The following is a 20,816-nucleotide window of genomic DNA, read 5'->3' on the forward strand; positions in this document are numbered from 1 at the left end:
GTGCGGTGGCTCCGTTCCCAGGCTGAGCTCTCATTTCCTATCGGAAACAACCACATCTCCTTTCCTTTAGCTCCCACCGGGCCCGTGCCGGAGCCGTCCGGCACCGCACGCCGTGCTGCCGCCCCCCTGGCTCGCTCCTGTGGGTGGGCTGTCCTCACCAGGGACAGACCCACAGGGTCGAGGCGCTCATGAAGGAAGGAGAATCCCAAAGAAAATAAAAAAGCAATAAAGGAGCTTCCTTGGGATCTTTATAAACTAATGGGGTTTATAGTGTTTGTGCCATGTCCTGTTTCACTCCTTTTTTTTTTCTTGTAAGAGAAACTGCCAGGGCTGGCTGTCTCGTAGTGGCCCTAACGAGGGTAGCCAAATGAACCTCCCAGTACCTCATTAGGACTCTGCCACGGCTGGCACATAGCTAATTGCAGAGATGATGCCCAAGCAAAGCGTCTGCAACTGGGGAAGGAGATGACTCACCCAGGACTGGGCAGGGGGGTCTCCTCCTTGGAACACCCCAAGGGACAAGCATCCAACCCTTTCCCCAGGCTGCAGCGAAGCCCTCGGAGGGGGTGACCACCTCGGGCTTGCAAAGCCCCTCTCCCTGCCTCCCTCTCCCTCCACCTCGTGTGCACAGGCGGATGTGTGCAGGGTTTTTGCCAGCCTCTCTCCCCTCCATTGGCAAAGCCACTTCATTGAGCAAGAGGGGCCTGACAACATTTCCATGAACAAACTTCCTGCAGGGAGCAAAGGGCAGCAGGATCGCGTCCCTGCCTGACCACCACCTCCCAGAGAGCTTCAAACAGCGAAGGGACCGCTAACGGTGGCTGTGGAGAGGAGGAGGAGGGCAAGCCCAGGCTGAAGGAGGTACCTGGGTGGGGGGGTGAGGTGTGGGGTGCAGGATGGGGTGTGGGACATCCTTGTAAGAGGATGTCAGTGCTTCTCGTGTCACCGCTCATGTGGACACGTTCCATGTGCTGGTCCCCAGCAGGGTGGGAGCTGGCCTGGTCCTTCAACTTCCCCACCTGCCCCGGCTCCTCAGCCCCACTCTGCCCACAGGCGATGGCAGCCACCACGGTGACTGAGTCCGGAGGCATGAGGATCATCACGGAGGTCATCCCAGCCACAGACCCCCGAGCGGCCCAGCTGGCCTCCAGCTCCACGCTGCCTGCATCCGCCACGTTGTCATTTCAAGTCAGAGGCTTCAGAAGGGCTCAGCCCAAGGCGCTGGGGGTGAGAGATGGCATTCTGGGGTGATGCGGCACCACAGGGGCAAAGCGGGGACTAAGTATCCCCAGGGACTGTCCTGCTTGAGGTTCTCCTTGGCTGGGGCAGAGGTGACATTTGAAACCAGCTCCCTTTGCCGGCTCACGCTGCTGCGCCAAGTGCCCACACACCCAGCAATCCCGAGTCCCTTCTCAGCACCGCAGGGTGCAGTCAAGACGTGGTGTGACAGTGGGATCAGGGTGGAACGCAGCTATACAGCAACAGTGATATCCATCCTTTGCTGGTGCTGGCAGACAGGCAGTGCTTTGAGTCAAGAGTGACCGGGGGGATCCTTCTCCCCTGTCCTTCCCCAGACCATCCACATCTTCACTGGGATCATTCATGTCTGCTTTGGGATCATCCTGACGGTGTCAGAGTACAGGAAACCTTCCCTCCCTGTGGCCAGCGGGGTCCTCTTCTGGCTCGGGCTCCTGGTAAGCAGGGACATACTTGGCCTTCACCTCTTCACTGTCCGATGAGGACAGGGGGATCTTGGCAGATCGTGGATCAGATTTCCTTGTCACTAGGGCCTCCTCTTACACCCACATCTTCTGGCTGTCCCCTCTGGGGATGGAGGGGGTGTGCGTGCAGCGCCAAACACGGATTTGCAGCCAGAGGGGCACCAGGATGTTCGGGATGGGTGACAGGGAGGGGTGCCTTGCTGCTGACGCCCTCCTTCCTCTGTTTTCTGAGCAGCTCCTGGTCTCAGGCTCTCTGCTGGTGGAAAGTGAAAAAAGAGATAACATCTTGCTGGTAAGGAGGTCCCCTGCAGCCAGGCTGGGAGGGGCAAAGCATCTCCTGTTGCTTCTGTGACTTCTGTTCCTTCCAGCGGCTCGTGGGACCCTTCCGCAGCCTGGATTCACCCTGCAGGGTCTACAGCGAGGCACCTCAGGCCTGTCTCACCCTCAGGAGGTGCCCAGCTCTCTCCCTCTCAAGCAGAGGGTGGGCAATCCTTCATGATTCAGGGCTTCCACAAGATGCTTGGGGCCTGGTGGAGTCACTCTCGGATGATGGGGACAAAAGGCGTCACAGAGGGTGGCTGCCCTGGGTGGCTTTTCCAGCAGCATATCTGATCTGAGTTGAATAATCCAGATTGGAGGCATCCCTGCTCAGACAGCTCAAACCAAAAGCCCCAGGCAGCCTCTCCCCGGGCTCTGTGGCACCTTGTGGGGGGTCTCTGGCAGGATGGGCATCATGCTGCCACCCACACAGCTCCTGTGCTCTTGGCGGGAGCAGAAGGGACAGAGCTGCTGATGTGAGGTGACCCACACAGGTGAAGACCTGCTGCGTTGTCAACATGGGGGTCATCCTGAGCACACTGGTGGCCACTCTTGTCCACACCACGGCCATCACTCACGATGCCCCTGGCTGCGAGACCAACATGCCGTACCAGCTGAAAGCTGAGTGGTGCTTCAACGCTGATAACAAGGTAAAGCCTCCTGGTCCTGCTCAGGCGGTGGGTCCGAGCCTCCCACTGCTGCGCGGCACAAGCAAACAGGGCGATTGCCAGGCAGAAGAGGGGGACAAGGGGTCCTGCCAGCGAGCGGGACCTGCAGGACCCTTCTGCTCTCCTCCTCGCAGATCCTGACCAACGGGTTGGATTCCATGTTCGTCATCTTCAGCCTCCTGGAGTTCTGCGTGGCGGTGGCGGCCCTGGCCTTTGGCTACAATGCCATCAGGCAGCACAACTACATGCCCATGGTGAGGGGACGCCGGGGCCCCGTCACAGCCCAGAGCCCTGGGGTGCTGGCTCCTGCATTTCGGAGGAGTGGGACAGCATTACCCACCCCCTTCTTTCCTCTGAGGTGACACACCGAGCTGGTAACCCACAGGGGTTTCTCTACGTGACCCTAAAAGCTGGATTTCCCCTTTTTTCCCCTCTCCCAGGCGCCGTAGCCATGACCAAGCCCCCAACTGTCCAGTTAAGAACTGCCGCACGCCCCAGCCCTGCTGCAGCCGAGGTGCCAGAGCCCGGGGAGGGCGGGGGGAGACCTCCCTGGTCCCTGACGGTGGAGCTGACCGGAGCCCGAGAGCCCTCGGAGCCCCGGCCCCAGGCCTGGGCCTGGCCCCGGGAAGGAGGCCTCTCCCCTCTGCGTGTTTGGCCCCCAATAAAGGTCTCTCCCCCCGGCCCAGGCCACGCATTTCTCCGGGACTCGCTCGGGGGGGGGGTGTGGGGCCTCACCGGGTGGAACTGGGGGTGGGTGAAGGGCACCGGGCACTGACCGCCGCCACCACGGGATGACGGGCAACCCTAGACTCTCCCTGCCCGGTACAAACATGGCGGCCCTCCGCCCGGCGCCGTTGGGAAAGCGGGAGGAGTTGCCCGACACTAAAATGGCGGTCGGGGGCTCAGCGTCGCCTCTCTTCCATTCTGCGCATGCGTACGGCGGCGCGGCGCGCCTCTGACGTCATCGCCCGGCGCCGTCCGGGAAGGGGCAGCGTGGAGAAATGGAAGGGGAGTGCAGGGCGGCCCCGGCCTTGGGTCCGGGCCCTGAGGAGTCCAACGGGGCGGCCCCGGTCCCGACCCCGGCCCGGCGGCGTCGGAAAGCCGCTAAGAAGCGAAAGGAGGCGGCGGCGGCGGCGGTAGTGATCCCGCGGGGCAGGCCCAAATCGGGGCGGGTGTGGAAGGACCCCGGCAAGAAGAGGTGGGCGCGGGGAGGAGGGGGTCAGGCCTCTGGGAGGGGGGCCTGCAGGCTCGGGGGGAGCGCTTTGGGGGGGCCTCTGGTGGAGGTAGGGCTGTTTGGGGGGTTTTTGAGCTCGGAGGGAGGCTCTGGGAGGGGGCAGGGCTGTTTTGGGGGTGGGTTGGGCCGGGAGGGGATGTGGGGCGGGCAGGGCTGCTTTGATGGGGTCATGGAGGTGGTTCGTAAGGGGGATTCCGGAGCGGTCTGTAGACTTTAGGAGGGGACAAGGCTGCTTTGGGGGAGTCCTGAGCTGAGGGAAGGGTTGGGAGGGGTTGTCGAGGGGCCGAGGCTGCCGTGGGAGGCTCTGAGCTGGGAGGGTTTGACACAGTTCTGGCCTGAGAAGTTTCTGGAGAGGACCCAGAGTGGGCAAGGCCGTGTAGGGTTTCTGTGAGCCACAGGGAGCTCAGCTCTGCCTCCTCCAGCTGCTGACATGGCTCATTTGCCTGCTCAGGTTCTCACACATGATCCAGGACAAGGCCCTTCGCACCTCTTGGGCACGGAAGATGAAGGAGCGGCAGGAAAGGAAGCTCGTCCGGGACCTGGCACGGCAGCTGCAGGAGGGGAAGCAGAGAGAGCGAGAGGTAATGGGGCTCGGAAGCTGGGCCTTGAGCTCAAGACCCTGCAGGTAGCATCGCCCAGCCTCTCTGTGCCTGCTGTCTCCATGGGGCAGTGACCATGCTCGTGACACTGGCACCCCATGGGGCAGGTTTGCCGGGCAGCCGGGGCCTCTGCTGTCCCACCCCTAGGCTGAAGCTACCCGCTCCCTTTGCTAGGGCGAGCTGAGGGACGTGTTGCAGAGTCAGGCCGTGACCAGAGACTTTCCACCTCTTTCCATACGCAACCCCGTGTCTCTGCCCTCATCCCAGGCTTCGGGGCCGTGGCGTTATTCTGGCAAAGCCCTGTGGGTTGCCTGCCCCACAGTGAGCACAAATAGCACTGGCTGCCCTTCTCATGGGTAGCCGGGACAGTGAATTCCCTGCCGTCGTGCCAAATCCAGGCTGCAATAGTCACATGCTGCAAGTCACTGACTTGGAATAAACTCGCTCAGTCAGTTCAAGGCTCGTGCCAGCGGGGGGAAAAAGTGCTGCTGGTTTGACTTCGTGCAGCAGATTTCATGCTTGGGCAGGTGTCGCTTGTGCTGCCATAGCCGTGCAGCGCTCTGACTGGTGTTGGCATCAGCTACAGGTTGATGCTAGTTTAGGTTTAAGCCCAGAGGGAGGTAGGGAGGGACGCACAGGAACATTTTGGTGCTGCTCCCGCAGGAGAAGAAGCGGCGGCGGGAGGAGAACCTGAAGCGGCGCCTGGAGAATGAGCGGAAGGCGGAGATTGTGCAAGTGGTGAGTTGCAGCCCCGCTCCTGGTTGGGGGGCACTGCGGTGGCCTGGCAGACCCAGCGGCCTCCACACCCTGGGTACTGGGCTCCAGTTTGTTCCAGTTCCTTTCCTTGGCTCCTCCTTTGAAGGATACTGTGAGCAGCACTGGGAGGACTGGGGAAATCCAACCAAACCCAGCTACAGCAGGAGGGTGACTCTTCTGCTGAGCTGGCAGCTGATGTCCTGCAGGGTGGGGTGAGGGACAGCTTCTCTTTCAAGCTTGAGAAAACCAGAACTGAGGCTGCCCCGGGGATGGCCGGCACACGGAGTGATAGAGCAAGGGAAACACAGCACTGATGGGGATCCAAGCATGCTGTGCTTTCATATGGGGAAGGCGTAGCTTTTCTATCTGGAAGAGACCTGGGAACTCAGGGTGGCTGTGGTGAAGATCTGCACAACCACGTGGTGGTGGTGAGGATGGGATTATTGGCTGTCCCCTCCAACAAAAGAGCTGCAGCAACTTGGAGATGTTCCCAGGAAGGAGTTTTAGGATAAATCTGATCAGGAGCCAGACTCTGGTCATTGCTATGTCTGCTGGTTTGGCAGCAAGAGGAAGAAGATCTCATCTCACAGCTCCGTGCGGAGGGGCCTGACTCCGGTGTGGGCTGTGCTGGCCATGCTGCAGGGGTGGGAGGCTGGGAATCCTGCCGTGCCCATCTCACCTGGCTCCCCCCAGTGCGGTCTCTGTGCCTGAAAGCCCTCTTTCCCCCTTCCCAGATCCGGAACCCACTGAAGCTCAAGCGGGCAAAGAAGAAGCAGCTGCGGCGGGTGGAGAAGCGGGACACGCTGGCCCTGCTCCAGAAGACACCCGTGCGGCGCAAAGCAGCCATGGAGTGAGACGGGAAACGGGGCACCACGATGCCCGGCCCAGGCAGCCGAGGTTTCTACGGCTCCTGCTTCTCTCCAGGGGTGCTTCCCTGGCTTGGTGGGCAGGAGTCGCTGCCTGGGCCCTCAGTGTCGGACAGACAGCGGGACAGAGATGGGGTGTGTTACACAGCACCATGACCCGCAGGAACCAGCTTCTGGATCCCCCCTGCCCTGTGAAGTTGGGGTGTTGCTGACAGCCAGGGGCTGGAAGGAGAACTGCTTCACCTACCCAAATCTGCTTTTTCTTTATAAAAACGAATAGGAACTGACCCAGACTCGCCTCCAACAGCTCAGGGTGGGTTGGTGGCTCCAGCTCAGGAGCCTTCCCTCTGCTGAGGCAGATCTCCCTCAGCCTTCCTGGGATCGCAGAGCACCATGGCTCCCTCACTCCCTGAGGCTCCCCTTCCTCAAAGAGGGGTCTTGCCCCCCCCCAGGAATGAGCCCTGGTGCCTGTCACAAAGGGAGGGGGCACATCTTTGCTACGCTGCGGAGATGGGAGGGGATTGCACCGTGCAGCGCAGCCTCCTGTCGCCCTTCTCTGGGGATGCTGGGGGGCAGCACTGCTGCGGGGTGGGTTTGCAGGCGGGGGCTTGGAGTGGGAAACCCACACAGATCTTTATACCTTCCTGGTTTTTCTTGTCCTATAAATGCCCCTTTCTGCGTTCCTGTTGAGGGCTGTGTCTTCAGCCTGCTGTGAGCCAGACCGGTGGGCTGGGAGGGTGCCAAGGGTGTCGCTGGGTGGGCAAACACAAGGCTGCAGGGAGGATAAGCCCGTGCTTGCAGTGGGGAGCCCCGATGGGGGAGGGCATGGTGATGCCCGGGCCCAGCAGCTTGTGGCTGTGGGGGGAGCTGGCCCTGTGCCCCCCCTGCCCAAGGCAGAATGAAGCAGGGGGAGGGGTTAATCACAGGCTGGGGGCTCAGGGGACCCCAAATTGGGGGGGGGGGGGGGGATAGAGCTTCCTGTTGCCCCCACTGAATAGGAATTGGGGGTTTCCCACCCATACACAGGGCAGACCCCGTTGAGGGGTGCCACAGTCGAAGGGTGAGGGACCTGGCAGGAGCTGTGGGGCGGCTGCCAGCCTGGCCTGGGTCATCGGGCAGTAGGGCTCTGCCCTCGCTGCTTCCCAGATTAATGATTAATGAGGCAATATAAGGGAGCGTGGGGCAGGCAGAGCCCTCCTCTCCCACCCACTCCCTCCTCAGAGCCACACCACCAGCCCAGCCTCGCCCCAGGCCTGGTAAGAGGGGGCTTGGAGCCCATCCCTGTGGCTTCAGGGCTTTGGGGCTGTCCTGCTTTCCTGGTGGGGTGTACGTGGGCGGACTCAGCGTCTCCTCCCAGGGCTGGACTGGGACCAGCACCTTGTCAGGCTTCCGGCGTGCTGCCACAGCCTGCCTGCCCGCCCTGCCGTGCAGAGGGAAAACGGGGTTTGTATGGGACTGGGGGGCCTGTAGCCTCTGCCCCCCAGCTTGTCCCTGCTCCCCCAACCCCCTACCCTGGTCCGGTCCCGAGGTGCAGAGGAGGAGGACAGGGAGAGGGGATGGTGCGTGCTGGGGGCACCGGGGCTGGGGGACAAAAGAAAAAGGTGTCTGTGGGTGTCCCTGCCGCCGGGCAGGTTTGGGGGGGCTGCTGCAGGCAAGTTTGGGCTTAGAGGGTAGGAGGTGCCGGGGAGGGGGGCCGGGGACCATGAAAGGAGGGATGTCAGCGGGACCGGGTGGGCTGCAAACCCTGTGGTGTGATCGCCAAGTCCCGTGGCCCCTCGTTAGGATCCCTGGGGACAATCCCCTGCTGCCAGCCCGCGGTGGGCCACCGAGCAGCCCCCTCCCTGGGCGGTGTGACCGTGGGGCTTGAGTGGGATGCTCGGGGGTGATGCTTATCTCCGTTCCCCAGGTGCACCATGGTGGAGGTGACGGTGACGCCGCAGTCCTCGCTGGCCGACCGGCCGGTGCAGATGAGGGTGCGGGGGCTGTCCCCCTCCCAGCTGGTCACCCTGCGGGCATCACTGATGGATGAGCAGGGCGAATGCTTCCAGGCGCGTGCCTTCTTCCGCGCCGACGGCGCAGGCGAGGTGGATCCCGGGTGCCACGCCGCCCTGGGCGGCAGCTATGCCGGCGTCTGGCCCATGGGGCTTTTCTGGTTCCTGCAGCCCGACACCCTCTTCCGACGGCTGGTCAAGCGGGATGTGGCCGGCAGCCCCTTCCTTGTCCGTCTGGAGGTCTTTGACGGCCTCTGCCTGGTCACTGGACCTCAGGACCAGCCGCTGGCCTCCTGCGTGGCTGAGCGGTGGTACGTGTGTCCCGGCATGCAGCGGGTGCCCATCCGGGAGGGCAGGGTCCGTGGAGCCCTCTTCTTGCCACCCGGTGAGAAATGGGGCACGGGGAACCCTGGGCTGCCCAGCCTTGGCTCCCTGGGGACACCTCGGGACCAGCTGGGACCCCTGGGGTGTGGGATAGCACTGGCGGCTCCTGTCCCCCATCAGTGACGGTCTCTCTGGCTGCCCGCAGGACCAGGACCCTTCCCAGGGGTGATCGACCTGTTTGGGGGTGCGGGTGGCCTCATTGAGTTTCGTGCGGGGCTGCTGGCCAGCCGGGGCTTCGCAGTGCTGGCGCTGGCCTTTTTCGCCTACGACGACCTGCCCCGCACCTTGACCCAGCTCGACCTGGAGTATTTTGAGGAGGCGGCCGAGCTGCTCCTCCGGCACCCCAAGGTGAGCCCTGCAGTGTGGCGGGTGGCCCCTGCAAACAGGGACGTCCTGGTGACTGGGGATGCCCTGGTGAGCAGCCATGTCCCAGTGAATGGGATGTCCTGGTGACTGGGGACGTCCTGGTGATGTCCCGGCATGCGGTGCTGCCAGCTTGCTCTGTTTTCCCCCACTGCAGGTGCGAGGCCCCGGTCTGGGTGTCATCGGCATCTCCAAAGGAGCAGAGGTGGCCCTGGCCATGGCCAGCTTCCTCCCACAGGTGGTGGCCACGGTGTGGATCAACGGCACAGCCTTCCTCCATGGCAACCCGCTGGTCTACAAAGACCTCTGCATGCCCCCCATCCCCTACTATGCCGAGCGCATGATCTTCACAGAGATGGGGGCCTTGGACAACTCGGCCATCTTCGCCGATCCCCGGGACCCCGCGTACAGTGCCTCGGCCATCCCGGCCGAGAAGGTCCGGGGGAAGGTCCTCTTCGTGGTGGGGGAGGCCGACCGCAGCTTCAACAGCAAGCTCTTCGCTGAGCTGGCCATGGCACGGATGCCACCGGAGAGCTGCCGCCTCCTCTCTTACCCTGGGGCCGGGCACTTGATCGAGCCCCCCTGCTCGCCCCTCTGCAGCATCTCCAGCATCCGGGGGACCCCCCGGCCAGTGGCTTGGGGGGGTGAAGCCCAACCCCACGCCAAGGCCCAGGAACACTCATGGCGGGAGATCATTCAATTCTTGGAGCTCCACCTGGGTTCTGCCGCCACCATGAAGCTGTGATGGCTGTGGGGAGGCTGGCGGGGGGAAGGAGCCAGTCCCCAGGCTTGCCACCCCACTCAATAAAATGCACCCTGCCAGCCGGCGCTGCCTGATCCTGCCTGCACTCATGGGAGGGGGGCACCAGGTCCTGGTGACAGCACGTGGGAGGACCCCTGTGTGTATATAAGTGCATATGTAGGCGCAGCCATGGCTCAGGGGATTGTTGCTGTAGCTGATACCTCTCTTTAATGAGGCGGTTAAAGTTTTTGGGGGGCTACAGCCAAACCCCCAGCTCCACACGCCCTTTTGCCATGAGCCTGGGTTCGGTGCCGTGAGCTGACACAGTCCCCGTGCCTGCACGGAGCTGGGGGGGGGTTCCCCTGGGAATGCTGAGGACAGCGGCTCCCATGAGACAGGAAGGTTTGAAACCCCCAAAAACGCTGAGGCTGGCACCTGGGCTGGGATGGAGGATGACAAACGGGCATCAGGGCTCATTCACGCCTGGCATGGTGCAGGAGCCGGCTGTGACCGTCACACCAGCAAGGGACAGGGGAGGGTGTGTGTGGGGTGACTCAGTTTAGTCTACCATAAAGATAAGACCCAGAAGGGAAATTTCTCGAGAGGGAGGCAGAGGGAACCCACAAAGCGCTGCGCTCAGCACCCACCCAAAGGGACCAAGGTCCTTCCTCCGCATGCTGGGACGCAGGTGAAACTCAGCTCTGGCTTTTTGTTGGGTGCCTGCCCATCGCTTGACCACAGCTGGCTCCCCGTTTGCCTTCCTGCGGGGACCTTGGCGGAGGGATGACAAGCATCCCGTGGCTTGGGGCCCCCCCATGGCAGAGCTGGCAGGACCGCGACCACCCTTGCTCTAGGGTGAGGGCAGCACCCAGCCGGGCATGAGAGTGGGGTGTCGGGAAGCACCCCAGAGCAGAGGATGGTGACAGCCAGGATAAGGGGTGTCCTGGGGACCCCTGGCCCCACGCCAAGCTCAGGACAGCAGTCTCGATTCCCTATTTGCAGGAACGGTTTCTCCCGACATCTCACTTCCGCGGGACAAAGTGCTCTTCGAAGGACTTTCGGTTCCTCCGTGGCACTGCCAGTGGAGCAGAGCTGGGGTGTGCAGCCACGGGGTGCGTATTTGGGGACAATTCTCTGATTCCCCAGCCCCCAGACCTCACTGGGACTGTGCTGCTGTGCTCCCCCCCCCAGTCCCTCTGCAGGTTCCCGGTCCCATGGCTGCCCTGGCAGAGGGGTGTCCATAGGGGAGCCAAATGCCACCACTGATCCCCACCGGCTCATGGCAAACCCCAAGGCTGTGCGCCAAGGGGGAAGGTGGGCACACGCCAGCCCCTTCCTCCTGCCCGCATGGCTTGGTCCAGCTGGGCATCCTGGCCGGTGCCGTCTCCGTTGCCCATTCGCAAGGACAGTCTCTCCCATCGCAGGACAAACAAACAGCTGCTTTGACCAGTTTTCGGTTCCTCCCCGGTCACCCTGGCACGGCTGCAGGAGGTGACCACGGGGCCGAGGGCAGCGAGGTCGCTGGTGGCAGGGGAGCGAGGAGCCCTGGGGCAGAGCTCATTCCCCCCGCCACGGGGCAGGAGGCACCGTCCCGACACGGCCCCACCGGTCATCTGATTCCCCCCCCTCCCACCATGTCCCAGTCGGCCGGGTATAAATCCATGACCCCCAGTGCCAAGCCACGGAGAGCCCCATGCTCCGGACTCACTTGCTGCCACCGCCATGGGACGGAGCTGCTCCTTCCTCCTGCTGCTTCTCCTCCTGCCCCTGGGGCCGGGAGCCGCCTTCTCGCTCCTGCGGTACCGCTACGACTGCGGGGACTATGGCATGCAGCTGCAGGCGTATCCCACCCGTGGCCGCACCGTCCGCTTCAAAGTCATGGGTGAGTGGGCATGAGGTCCCCCCCGACCCGGGTCTCCTTGGGGTGGCGTGTGCTGGATCACTGTGGGGTTACCCCAAAACCCCAGGGTGCTTGTGCCCTGATGGGATGAGCCCAATGGCTTGAATGAGCTTTTGGTGAGGGGCCATGCTACCGGGGAGGGTCTCTGTGCGCCTGTCTCCCCTGGGAGCACCACGGCACCCAGCTGTGCCACTTCGCCTCCCCCCCCCCCATGGCCACGGTGTCCCCACAGACGAGTTCGGCACCCGCTTTGATGTGGCCAACTGCTCCATCTGCCTCCACTGGCTCAATGCCGGGGCAGACGGCGCCGTCATCTTCTCCTCCGGCTACGAGGGCTGCCACGTGCTGGTGAAGGTGAGGGTCCCGTCCCACCCGTGGTCCCCCCCCGGTGCCGGCAGGCTGGGGGAGACTGTCCCTCCCGTCCCACCGCAGGAGGACCGCTACGTCTTGAGGGTGCAGCTGGAGGAGATGCTGCTCAGCGGGGTCCTGGCCGCCTCCTATGAAGTCAACATGACCTGCCCGCAGCCGGGCGACGAGGAGATCCTCACGGCCGGCAATGCGCATACCGAGCACCGGGCCGGTCGGGGCAACAATGTCCACCAGACCCAGACTGATGTCCTTGTCCCCCTGTCCCAGCCTGGCCTCCTGCACCACACGTCCCAGTCCACCCTCACCCTCCCGGGACGCCAGCTCTCTCCCCAAGCCAACTCGGAGCAGGTTCACCCTGTGGCTCAGACCCAGCCGGTCCTGGTGCACCCCGGGCTGCAGCCCCAACCCCAGCCCAGCCTGGTTCGCCCAGGGCTTCAGCCCCAGCCTGGCATGGTTCGCCCCATCAACCAACCTCAGCGGGGCTTAATGCGCCCGGGCATGCAGTCCCCAGCCCAGCCCGGGCTGTTGCACCCCAGGGCTCAAACCCAACCAGGTCTTCTTCGCCCAGGGCTTCAGACCCAAAACCAGGCTGGGCTGGTGCACCCCGGGGCTCAAACCCAACCAGGTCGTCTTCGTCCAGGGCTTGTGCCCCAAAACCAGCCTGGGTTGGTGCATGCCGGTGTCCAGTCTAGCTTAATGCACGCTGGTGCTCAAAGTCAAACAGGCTTCGTACGCCCGGGATTTCAGCCCCAAACCCAGCCGGGCTTAGCTCACCCCAGCCTTCAGACCCATTCCCAAGCTGGTCTTCTCCACCCTGGGCTCCAGAGCCAAACTGGGCTGCCTCACCCTGGCTCCCAGCCTGGCCTGGTACGCCCGGTTCTCCAGAGCCAAGCTGGGCTGGTACATCCCGGTCATCCCCGACCGGGTCTAGTGCACCCGGGACTCCAGTCCCGACCAGGTTTTGTACGTCCTGGACTTCAGGTTCAGCCCCAGCCGGGGCTGGTGCGCCCAGGACTCCAGCCCCAAGCCCAGCCTGGCTTGCTGCATCCTGGGCTTCAATCCCAGCCTAGTCTACTGCAATCCACGGCTCTCTTCTACCACTCAGCAGGGGCAGGTAAGCCAACGTGACGGGATGGAGAGCTGCAGCCGGGGCTGGGTCCTCCCTGTGCCCGGAGCAGCAGATCACAGCTGTGAGGAGACGCCTGGGGCAGGCAGGAGGATGCTTTGGCAGGGGGATGCTTGGGTGGGCAGGTCAGGGGGATGCTGAGGGGGATGCTCAGGGCAGCGTCCCGTCTCTGCCACCCCAGGCACCCAGTTGACAAGGGAGCAGTGCCAGGTGGCGGTGGGGAGGATGCCCTGCGTGGCCCCGCAGGGCCGGGAGGCATGCCTGCAGGCAGGCTGCTGCTACGACGACATGGACCGCATCGCACCCTGCTATTACGGCAACACAGGTAGGATGCTCGGTGGGGTCCCTGGGGATGCCCCATCGCCGACCGCCTTGGCCAGCACCTACCGGGGTGGAGAAGTGGTGGTGGGGGGGTGGTTGCAAATCCCTGTTGCTCAGGCTGATGGAATCGCTCCCTCGTGCTGCAGCCACTGTGCAGTGCCTGCTGGACGGGCACTTCGTCCTGGTGGTGCCGCGGGGCCTCACCACCCAGCCTTACAACCTGGACAGCGTGCGCCTCGCCAGCACCCAGGCCGGCTGCGAGCCCGTCAGGGTGACGGAAACCTTCGTGATGTTCCGCTTCCCCGTCACGCAGTGCGGCACCACCGTCCAGGTAGGGATGTGACACCCCCCCACCCTCCCTGAGGCCCCCCTCAGAGCGCAGATGGGGACCCTGACCCCATGTGCATGTCTACCTCAGGTGATCGAGGACCGGCTGATCTATGAGAACCAGCTTATCTCCACCATCGACGTCCAGGGTTCCCCCCGCGGCTCCATCACCCGGGACAGCATCTACATGTAAGGGGAGGGTGGGCAAAGATAGGCAGAGAGCCGGAACCCGCCCTGGCAAAGCCCGTCCGGCTCTCCCTCTGCCTGCAGCTCCCCACTGGAGCAGTTCCCCCACTCCTTGCTCCTGCCGGTGCTTGGACCGGGGACCCCCACAGCAGATGCCCCAGCGGTGTCCACCCCTCCTTGGGCTGGGGGAAGCTGATGCTGCAGGGGGCTGGAGGGCATGGGGTGGGGGGGGCATCCAAGTCCGCTCTGCTCCCCTCAGCCTCCAGGCTCGTTGCATCTACAACGCCAGCGACCTCCTGCCACTCCGCGTGGAGGTGGCCATGCCCCCCACGGCCGCCCCCCTGGCCATGCCGGGGCCACTCAGGCTCCAGTTACGCATCGCCACTGGTGAGTCGCCCATTCTCCATACCCCCCTTCGCTGTCCCCCCCACCCTCAGCCCGCTCAGCCTCTCGTCCTCCCTGCAGACGAGAGCTACACCTCCTACCACCCCGACGGCGACTACCCCTTGGTGAGGGTGCTCCGGGACCCCATTTACGTGGAGGTTCGCCTCCTGCAGAAGACGGACCCTAACCTGGTGCTGGTCCTGCACCACTGCTGGGCATCCCCCAGCACCGACGCCGCGGCTGAGCCCCAGTGGCCCATCCTGGTGGATGGGTGAGCAGGGGGACACAGGAGGATGGAGAAAGGCAGATGGGGGGGTCATCCACACCAACCAAGGGTCCTTCTTATGTGCCCAGGTGCCCCTTTGCAGGGGACAACTACAGGACACAGCTCGTGCCTGTGGGACCGGCCTCGCCGCAACTGCCCTTCCCAAGCCACTACCAGCGCTTCATCATCTCTACCTTCACCTTCGTGGAGCCCCCCTCCATGGCGGTGCTGGAGGGAGAGGTGAGGAGGGGGCCAGGCGTACCCTGCAGCATCGCCCCAGGGGGGCTGGCCATGGACTTCAGACGTCCCTGGTCCTCCCCTTGGTTAGCAAGCCCCCATCCCAACACCCCCAAAACTCACCCCAGCACCTTTCCTGAGCAAACCCCCCCCCCGGGCTGGCTGTGGTGCAGAGGTGCTGGCACAGCGTTGCTGCCTCGGTCCTGCTCTGGTCCCCAGCCACGGGCCCGCAACGGCAACGGGGAGCCCATGCTGCTTGGGGTGGGGGGTTCCTTGGGGCTTGGAGCACCTTCTCTGGGGCCCCCAGCACCGTCGCCTGCTGACAGTGGCCCACCCGTGGTTTTCAGGTGTACATCTCGTGCAGCGCTTCTGTTTGCCACCTGGCACAGCCCGAGCCCTGCCGGCCCTCCTGCCAGCTGGGAGTGCCTTCACGTAAGTCTGGGTGCCGCCGGTTCCCGTCTGCCTCCTCAGCAGCCGGTCACGGTGTGGGGGGGGACCTCTGCCTGCCCCGGCTTTCCATGACAAGCCCCTGGCCCTCCCCAGGAGCGCGTCGGTCTCTGGGGGACAGGAGGACAGCTGAAACCACGGGCACGGTCACCTCCCAGGGATGTGTCATCTTCCCCAAGGTCCCCAAGCTGCGGAGAAGCTGAGCTCAAAGGCACTAGGTAAGTGTTCCTCCGCTCCCTAAACTGCCCCTTCATCCCAGCTCTAACTCACTCTCCTCCTTCTCCTCTTCCTTCTGTGCAGCTCCTGCCTCAGGCCAGACACCACCCGACATCTCTGGGCAAGCTGGAAAAATAAACCAGTGCATAGCACGGCTCAAGCTGGCGGCTGCAGTGGTGTGGTTTGTCCCTGGGGGGTGAGAGGGAAGAAGAGGGTCCCCTGTCCCCATCCCAGAGCTGGCAGCACCCACACCTCCTCCCAGCTCCCCTCCTCAGCCCTGCTGGCTGGGGGCTGCGATGCCCCCCGGCCCACCCCAGTGTCAGAGCCTCCTCGCCTCTGTGCTACACCCTAGCCCTTCACAGGAACCTTCCTTACTCCCAGGACAACAGGGGCTGGCACACACCGCTATGGTGAATAGTTCTTTATTTCCATAACGAAACTAGATAACTGCTTACAAAACCTGCACAGTCCTTCCCTCCCTCCCTCCTTCCACACATCCCAGCCACAAACATCCACCAGCGCCAGGGTTAGAGCCTTTTGTTGCATCAGTTACAATCACTGAACAGAATCTAAAGCCAGAAAAGACACACACAAAACTGGAAAAGAAGAAAACTAAAACAACAAGTTCATGAAGCACGGGGAAGGTGACATCCAACTTCCCCTCTGCCAACAGCTACAGCAGGGGAGCCCAGAGAAGTAATGAACCACTTGCCTCCCTCCCTCCCCACCCCCCCGCCCCGATACTCCCTCCCACCCTCCCACCCCAAATCCCAGCACGGCAGTGAGACCCCGGCCCCACACCCAGGGCTACAGGCTGTAGAACTTCAGGCTCCGATCCATGCCCGTTGAGGCAATGAACTTGGCGTGGTGGCCAAAAGCCACTCCCGTGGTGAGACCGCTGTGCTCTGGGGAGGGAAGACAGCCCGTGGTTACGGCATCGAGCGGAGTTAGTCCCTGCCCGCTCCCCGCTGAGGGTGGCATGGGCAGAGCCCGGCCATCTCCGTGCCTGCACCCCACAGCTCGCTCTGCAAACCCAGGAGAGTGTTTTCTTTCCCCGGGAGGGAACCTACACACGTCCCCCAGCCCCTCACCTGTGAAGTGGAGGATTTCCGTCCACTGCTTGCAGATGTAGATCTGGACATCCGTCCCGCCCAGGGCCAGGTAGGTGCCGCTCTGGTCAAAGATGAGAGACTTCACCTGCGGAGGAGAAGGGGAACGAGGCTTCAGACCAGGCCCAGAAAGCTCCAAACGACCTCTCGGGGTGCCAGGGTGGGCAGCACTTCCGCATCAGGCTCCCCCAAAGCAGAGGAGCGCAGTCGGAAGTGGGGATGGTGGGCACTGGGAGAGGAGCCTGCCAGCCTGCCCATAATGGGGGGAAAAGGGGACAGTTACACACCTCAAAGTTGTTGTCCAGCTGCAACGTCTTGAAGTTCTTAAGCTTACGCAAGTCCCAGAGCTTGACAGAGGAGTCGTCCGCTGCCGTGGCCAGGTAGTAGCCGTTCTCGGAGAAGGCGATGCTGGTGATGGGGCCCGAGTGCCCCGGGAAGTTGGCCACGTTGGTGCGTTCCTGGGGATAAGGCAGTTAGAGACAGGCTGCCAGCAGGGAACCGCAGCACCCTCACAGCCGGGAAATCAGAGAGCAGGTCCTTGCAACCGCAGCTCGACTCTCTATCACCAGTCTGCTTCAGCGTTAAAACACAGGCAGGTGAACGGAGACTGTGCCGCTTCCACCTGCTCGTTACTTGCCCTGAACTACGGCTCGACAGGCTGACGCGGTGCTATAGAGCTGACCTGCTGACAGCCGAAGCTGCTCCCGCGCTGGAGCTACAGTGCATCGCTAAAGCGCGGCTGCGCTGACAAATTCACAACTGTGGGACCGAGCAAGGCCCACGCGCATCCAGCACAGACTCATCCCGCAGCAGAGCCAGGCAGCCTGCCTGCGAACCCTCCTCCTCCTCGCCGATTCTCTTGGGGACACAGCAAACAGCACCTTGTCACAAGGCAACCCCTGATCACCAGCTACGGCACCAGAAGTGACTGCTCTTGAGCTAAAGCTTTATCTTGTTGGAGGAAACCTCAGAAAAGATTCCCCAAAGCCCACTCCAGCAGACACGGGCACCGCACCTCGGACTGAACACTCTGCTGGGCACCAAACTGAGCACACCCCCAATGCACCGCCTCCCTGTCCCCCATCCCTGCACACCCAGGGCCAGCCTTACCTTCAAATCCCAGATCTTGATCTGAGAGTCCATCGTCCCAGTTCCAAAAATGAGCCCGTCCGGGTGGAACTGGGCGCAGGTGAGAGCTGCAGAGACATGGGGAGATTCGGAGGGTTGGGGAGACTTTCTGACTTTGTTAGCAGGCCCCACCCCGCCCGAGTTCTTCTGAGCTCCCAGAGCCCAGGGACCCGTGGGCAGAAAAATCCCTTCTCCGCAGGCTTGTGACAGCCCCCCCGGGGTGAGGATACTTAGCCGTAAGCCTTACCACAGCCAGAGCTCTCATCCGTCACCTTGGTGAGGACACGGCCTGTCTGGATATCAGAGAAAGCCCAGTACTGGAAGAGAGGAACATTGCGTTGAGTAGAGAGAGATCAGCAGCAGTGGGGAGGGGGCCTGTGGTGTGGGGCTGGGTCTCACCTGGTCATCAGAAGAGCTGAGGAGGTAGTCGCCTGTTGCGTGGAGGCTCAGCCCCGTCACAGAGCCCTCGTGGGCACGGACGACCTGCACGCACGAGGCGTTGGGCACAGACCAGATCCGGATAGTAGCATCGGGAGAAGCTGAGAATACCAGGTCCTAGACAGGGAAGTTAACGTCAAAAGTCGTTCACCTCTCCATCCGAGAGCACTCCCCACAGGCAAGAACTGGCCCATCACCAGCCCGCACGGAGGTGGAGAGCCCACCGGAACAGAGCACCAGAAAAGGGCCCAGAAAGCCTGATCTGGGGCAGCCTGGCTGTGAGGGAAGAGGCCAAACGCACCTGAGACGGATGGAAGACAACACTGGTAACCTTCTTGGAGTGCCCTTTGAGCGTCGCCAGGATCTGCTCCGAGCTCTTGTCAAAGACGATGACGTTTTTATCAGCCCCGCCTGGAAAACAAAGTGGGGAGCGGTGAGAGACAGGAGTCTGCAGCCAACCAAGTCCAAGTCCACCCACCTTTCCTGGGGACCACTGTCCTGAGAAGCTTTGCCATGAGGCGAGAGAATCCCTCATGCCCCTTGCCCCACCTCTATCCCCCGAAAGCACAGAGAAAGGGACCTGCTCCCAGGCAGCCACAGGCTCTTAGCTGACACCAAGCAGTCCCCAGCAAGCGGAGGAGGCTCCCTTACCGGTGAGGATCTTGTTGGTATCGGAAGGACAGAGGTCCAAGGCAAGGATCCCTGGGATGCTGGCGCTGTGCAGCCCCTGCGCGAGGTAGGAGAACGCCAGATTAATGCCACAAGCAAGAAAACGCCCCCAAAGGGAATAGAGAGGCCTGCGAGGGAGCCCAGGGTGTTTCATTCCAACAGCGGGAGCCTGTGCCACATCTACTGCAGCACAGGTCCCTGCTGGCTGTGGCACAGAGAGTCACGACCCTCGCCTTGCTCTGCCCAGCAGCAGATCTGTCGCTTATTGATGCTGCAAAGCGGCACAGGAGAGGCCTATATGCCAAGCTACAAGGGGGGAGTTTTAGAGCCCCAATTTCACATCACAGCACTCACCACGTGTGAGGCGACCTGCCGGTACTTGCTGAGCTCCTCTGGCTTCACCAGCTCCTCTGGAACCGTCTTGCCTCTCTGCAAAAGGAAAACAGTATGGGAGATAAACATCGGCCTCTCTCGGGGCACGGCACGCCCTGGCTGCTGCAGCATCTTCGGAACAAGACGGGGCCGCTTACCTTCTTACGCTCCGTGGTCAGCACCGTAGCCTTGTCTTGAAGCTGTGAAACAAGAGAAGGGTGTTCACAGACTGACTGGGGCTCCCGTGGGGGAAAGCTGGAGAACAGCCACCCCTAAAGCCTGTGGCAGCACAAGTGGAAGTCCCCTTACCTTCTGGATGATCTCGGGGGTCATGCCCACAAGCTCTCCCAGATCCATGGACTCCCCAGATCCCTGTACGGGACAGAGAATGGGGCTGGTTACACCCAGAGGTGGAAGACAGGGAAAATGAGTGAAGACTGGCAGCGGGGGACCAAGGGGAAAAGTGCCAAGACGGGCAGCAGGGACTTACCGCCACGTTTGGCTGGGAGGACGGCACCGTCTGAGGCACGATGAGGCCAGCCTGTGGCTTCAGAGTTGCCAAAGCTGCGGAGGCAGAGAAAGGCCATGAGTTTAACAGGCGCTCGAAGGGGAAAGGAGAAGGCAACCAGCGCAGCAATCGCTACCAAGACTACCTGCTGCTGGGCCACACGCTGGTCTCTCTTCCCCAGCTCCCCCTCCCTGAGGCCCACAGCCCCCACCTCACCTTCTCGGGCAGCGGTGACCTCTTTGGTGAGCCGAGCGATGACACGGCAGGCAGCATCGTGCTGGTAGAGCGCGTGGGACAGCTCCTGGCGTGTTGTCTGCAGCTGCTGGCGGAGAGTGAAGCTGTGCAGCATGACGGCATCCTAGCGGGGCAAAGCAGAGTCAGGCAGGGAGAAATGCGTTAGCCCCAGTGCAGGCAGCCGCTAGCGCTCAGCTCCGTCCCCAGCCGTGACCCAGCGCTTACCCACTCATCCTGGAGGGCTTTCAGGATGGCCGGGATACTCGTGGCAGACGGAGGCTTGGGCCGGATCGGGTGGGCAACTGTCAACGAGACAGTGTGAACGCGTCAACCCCATCCTCCACCTTCCCGTCAATCCCTCCGTCCCACGGACCCGCTCCTGACACGGTGAAGCCTCTGGTGCTTCCCCCGGGGGCGGGGGGGGCGAACCGGCATAACCCCCCAAATCCCACCCCCGCCCCCGTCACCTTTGATGTCGATGAGCTGCTCCTCGGAGAGGGGCTGGTTGTTGACGGGGTCGGTGCCATTCTCTGCGATGTACTTCTCGATCAGCCGCCGCTCGTAGACGTGGTTGGAAACCGGGGAGACGCAGGGATGCTCGGGCACCTCGTTGGAAACTGCGGAGGGGAAGAGGTTACGGCACCGACCAGGGCCTGGCGGGGCCTGACAGAGGCCGCCGCCTTCCCGGTAATCCCTCAACCCGGTAAACCGCCCCCTCCACACAGCCCAGCGGGGGGGGGCTTCTCTCCGCCACCGTCCGCTTCCCGCACTCACTGGAGCAGATAAGAGCCATGGCGGACACCGAGAAGACGCGGTACTCCCACTACGGCGACCACGCTCCGGTTCCGGTTTGATTGTGATTTTTTTTTTTTTGGTTTTGGTTCCGGTTCGCGGCGGCCCGTCGCTAACGGCTCACGCGGCCGCCGCCGCCGCCGCCG

General features: G+C 62.8%; 5 protein-coding genes across 5 annotated transcripts; 4 read left to right on the top strand and 1 right to left on the bottom strand.

The window, feature by feature from the left end:
• The first annotated feature begins 1,056 nt into the window (after window positions 1-1,056).
• Window positions 1,057-3,156, top strand: MS4A15 (membrane-spanning 4-domains, subfamily A, member 15). The gene is made up of 5 exons (XM_010564351.1): window positions 1,057-1,227; window positions 1,575-1,694; window positions 2,534-2,689; window positions 2,842-2,961; window positions 3,148-3,156. Exons 1-5 carry the CDS (start codon window positions 1,057-1,059, stop codon window positions 3,154-3,156), a joined length of 576 nt encoding a protein of 191 aa, XP_010562653.1.
• Window positions 3,157-3,698: 542 nt separating this feature from the next.
• On the top strand, window positions 3,699-6,676 carry CCDC86 (coiled-coil domain containing 86). Its single transcript, XM_010564248.1, has 4 exons — window positions 3,699-3,905; window positions 4,393-4,522; window positions 5,204-5,278; window positions 6,031-6,676. Exons 1-4 carry the CDS (start codon window positions 3,709-3,711, stop codon window positions 6,148-6,150), a joined length of 522 nt encoding a protein of 173 aa, XP_010562550.1. The 5' UTR covers window positions 3,699-3,708; the 3' UTR covers window positions 6,151-6,676.
• A 1,399-nt stretch (window positions 6,677-8,075) lies between these two features.
• BAAT (bile acid CoA:amino acid N-acyltransferase) lies at window positions 8,076-9,645 on the top strand. The gene is made up of 3 exons (XM_010564249.1): window positions 8,076-8,538; window positions 8,683-8,885; window positions 9,058-9,645. Exons 1-3 carry the CDS (start codon window positions 8,076-8,078, stop codon window positions 9,643-9,645), a joined length of 1,254 nt encoding a protein of 417 aa, XP_010562551.1.
• A 1,719-nt stretch (window positions 9,646-11,364) lies between these two features.
• On the top strand, window positions 11,365-15,407 carry ZP1 (zona pellucida glycoprotein 1 (sperm receptor)). The gene is made up of 11 exons (XM_010564352.1): window positions 11,365-11,524; window positions 11,775-11,896; window positions 11,975-13,025; window positions 13,219-13,362; window positions 13,505-13,689; window positions 13,777-13,874; window positions 14,131-14,258; window positions 14,337-14,526; window positions 14,610-14,760; window positions 15,105-15,189; window positions 15,301-15,407. Exons 1-11 carry the CDS (start codon window positions 11,365-11,367, stop codon window positions 15,405-15,407), a joined length of 2,421 nt encoding a protein of 806 aa, XP_010562654.1.
• A 782-nt stretch (window positions 15,408-16,189) lies between these two features.
• PRPF19 (pre-mRNA processing factor 19) lies at window positions 16,190-20,807 on the bottom strand. The gene is made up of 16 exons (XM_010564250.1): window positions 20,653-20,807; window positions 20,346-20,495; window positions 20,104-20,180; window positions 19,861-20,002; window positions 19,627-19,700; window positions 19,446-19,508; window positions 19,295-19,336; window positions 19,119-19,193; window positions 18,747-18,822; window positions 18,397-18,506; window positions 18,057-18,212; window positions 17,905-17,974; window positions 17,640-17,725; window positions 16,817-16,987; window positions 16,512-16,617; window positions 16,190-16,325 (listed from the first exon to the last, which is right to left on the bottom strand). The coding sequence occupies exons 1-16, from the start codon at window positions 20,669-20,671 to the stop codon at window positions 16,228-16,230; spliced, it is 1,515 nt and encodes a 504-aa protein (XP_010562552.1). The 5' UTR covers window positions 20,672-20,807; the 3' UTR covers window positions 16,190-16,227.
• Window positions 20,808-20,816: the final 9 nt, after the last annotated feature.

This window comes from Haliaeetus leucocephalus, unplaced genomic scaffold (assembly GCF_000737465.1).
Source record: "Haliaeetus leucocephalus isolate CR32 unplaced genomic scaffold, Haliaeetus_leucocephalus-4.0 Scaffold177, whole genome shotgun sequence".
NCBI classification, from domain to species: domain Eukaryota; kingdom Metazoa; phylum Chordata; class Aves; order Accipitriformes; family Accipitridae; genus Haliaeetus; species Haliaeetus leucocephalus.

Coding starts and splice junctions, on each gene's coding strand:
- BAAT (XM_010564249.1), top strand. CDS start 8,076: ATGGTGGAGGTGACGGTGACGCCGCAGTCCTCGCTGGCCGACCGGCCG. Junction 8,539..8,682: donor AGCCCTCTTCTTGCCACCCG/GTGAGAAATGGG, acceptor GGCTGCCCGCAG/GACCAGGACCCTTCCCAGGG. Junction 8,886..9,057: donor TGCTCCTCCGGCACCCCAAG/GTGAGCCCTGCA, acceptor CCCCCACTGCAG/GTGCGAGGCCCCGGTCTGGG.
- PRPF19 (XM_010564250.1), bottom strand. Junction 19,194..19,294: donor TGACCACGGAGCGTAAGAAG/GTAAGCGGCCCC, acceptor TTCCTTTTGCAG/AGAGGCAAGACGGTTCCAGA. Junction 16,326..16,511: donor GGAAATCCTCCACTTCACAG/GTGAGGGGCTGG, acceptor TTCCCTCCCCAG/AGCACAGCGGTCTCACCACG.
- MS4A15 (XM_010564351.1), top strand. CDS start 1,057: ATGGCAGCCACCACGGTGACTGAGTCCGGAGGCATGAGGATCATCACG. Junction 1,695..2,533: donor TCTTCTGGCTCGGGCTCCTG/GTAAGCAGGGAC, acceptor TGACCCACACAG/GTGAAGACCTGCTGCGTTGT. Junction 2,690..2,841: donor GCTTCAACGCTGATAACAAG/GTAAAGCCTCCT, acceptor TCCTCCTCGCAG/ATCCTGACCAACGGGTTGGA.
- CCDC86 (XM_010564248.1), top strand. CDS start 3,709: ATGGAAGGGGAGTGCAGGGCGGCCCCGGCCTTGGGTCCGGGCCCTGAG. Junction 3,906..4,392: donor AAGGACCCCGGCAAGAAGAG/GTGGGCGCGGGG, acceptor TTGCCTGCTCAG/GTTCTCACACATGATCCAGG. Junction 4,523..5,203: donor GGAAGCAGAGAGAGCGAGAG/GTAATGGGGCTC, acceptor CTGCTCCCGCAG/GAGAAGAAGCGGCGGCGGGA.
- ZP1 (XM_010564352.1), top strand. CDS start 11,365: ATGGGACGGAGCTGCTCCTTCCTCCTGCTGCTTCTCCTCCTGCCCCTG. Junction 11,897..11,974: donor GCTGCCACGTGCTGGTGAAG/GTGAGGGTCCCG, acceptor GTCCCACCGCAG/GAGGACCGCTACGTCTTGAG. Junction 14,259..14,336: donor CCAGTTACGCATCGCCACTG/GTGAGTCGCCCA, acceptor TCCTCCCTGCAG/ACGAGAGCTACACCTCCTAC.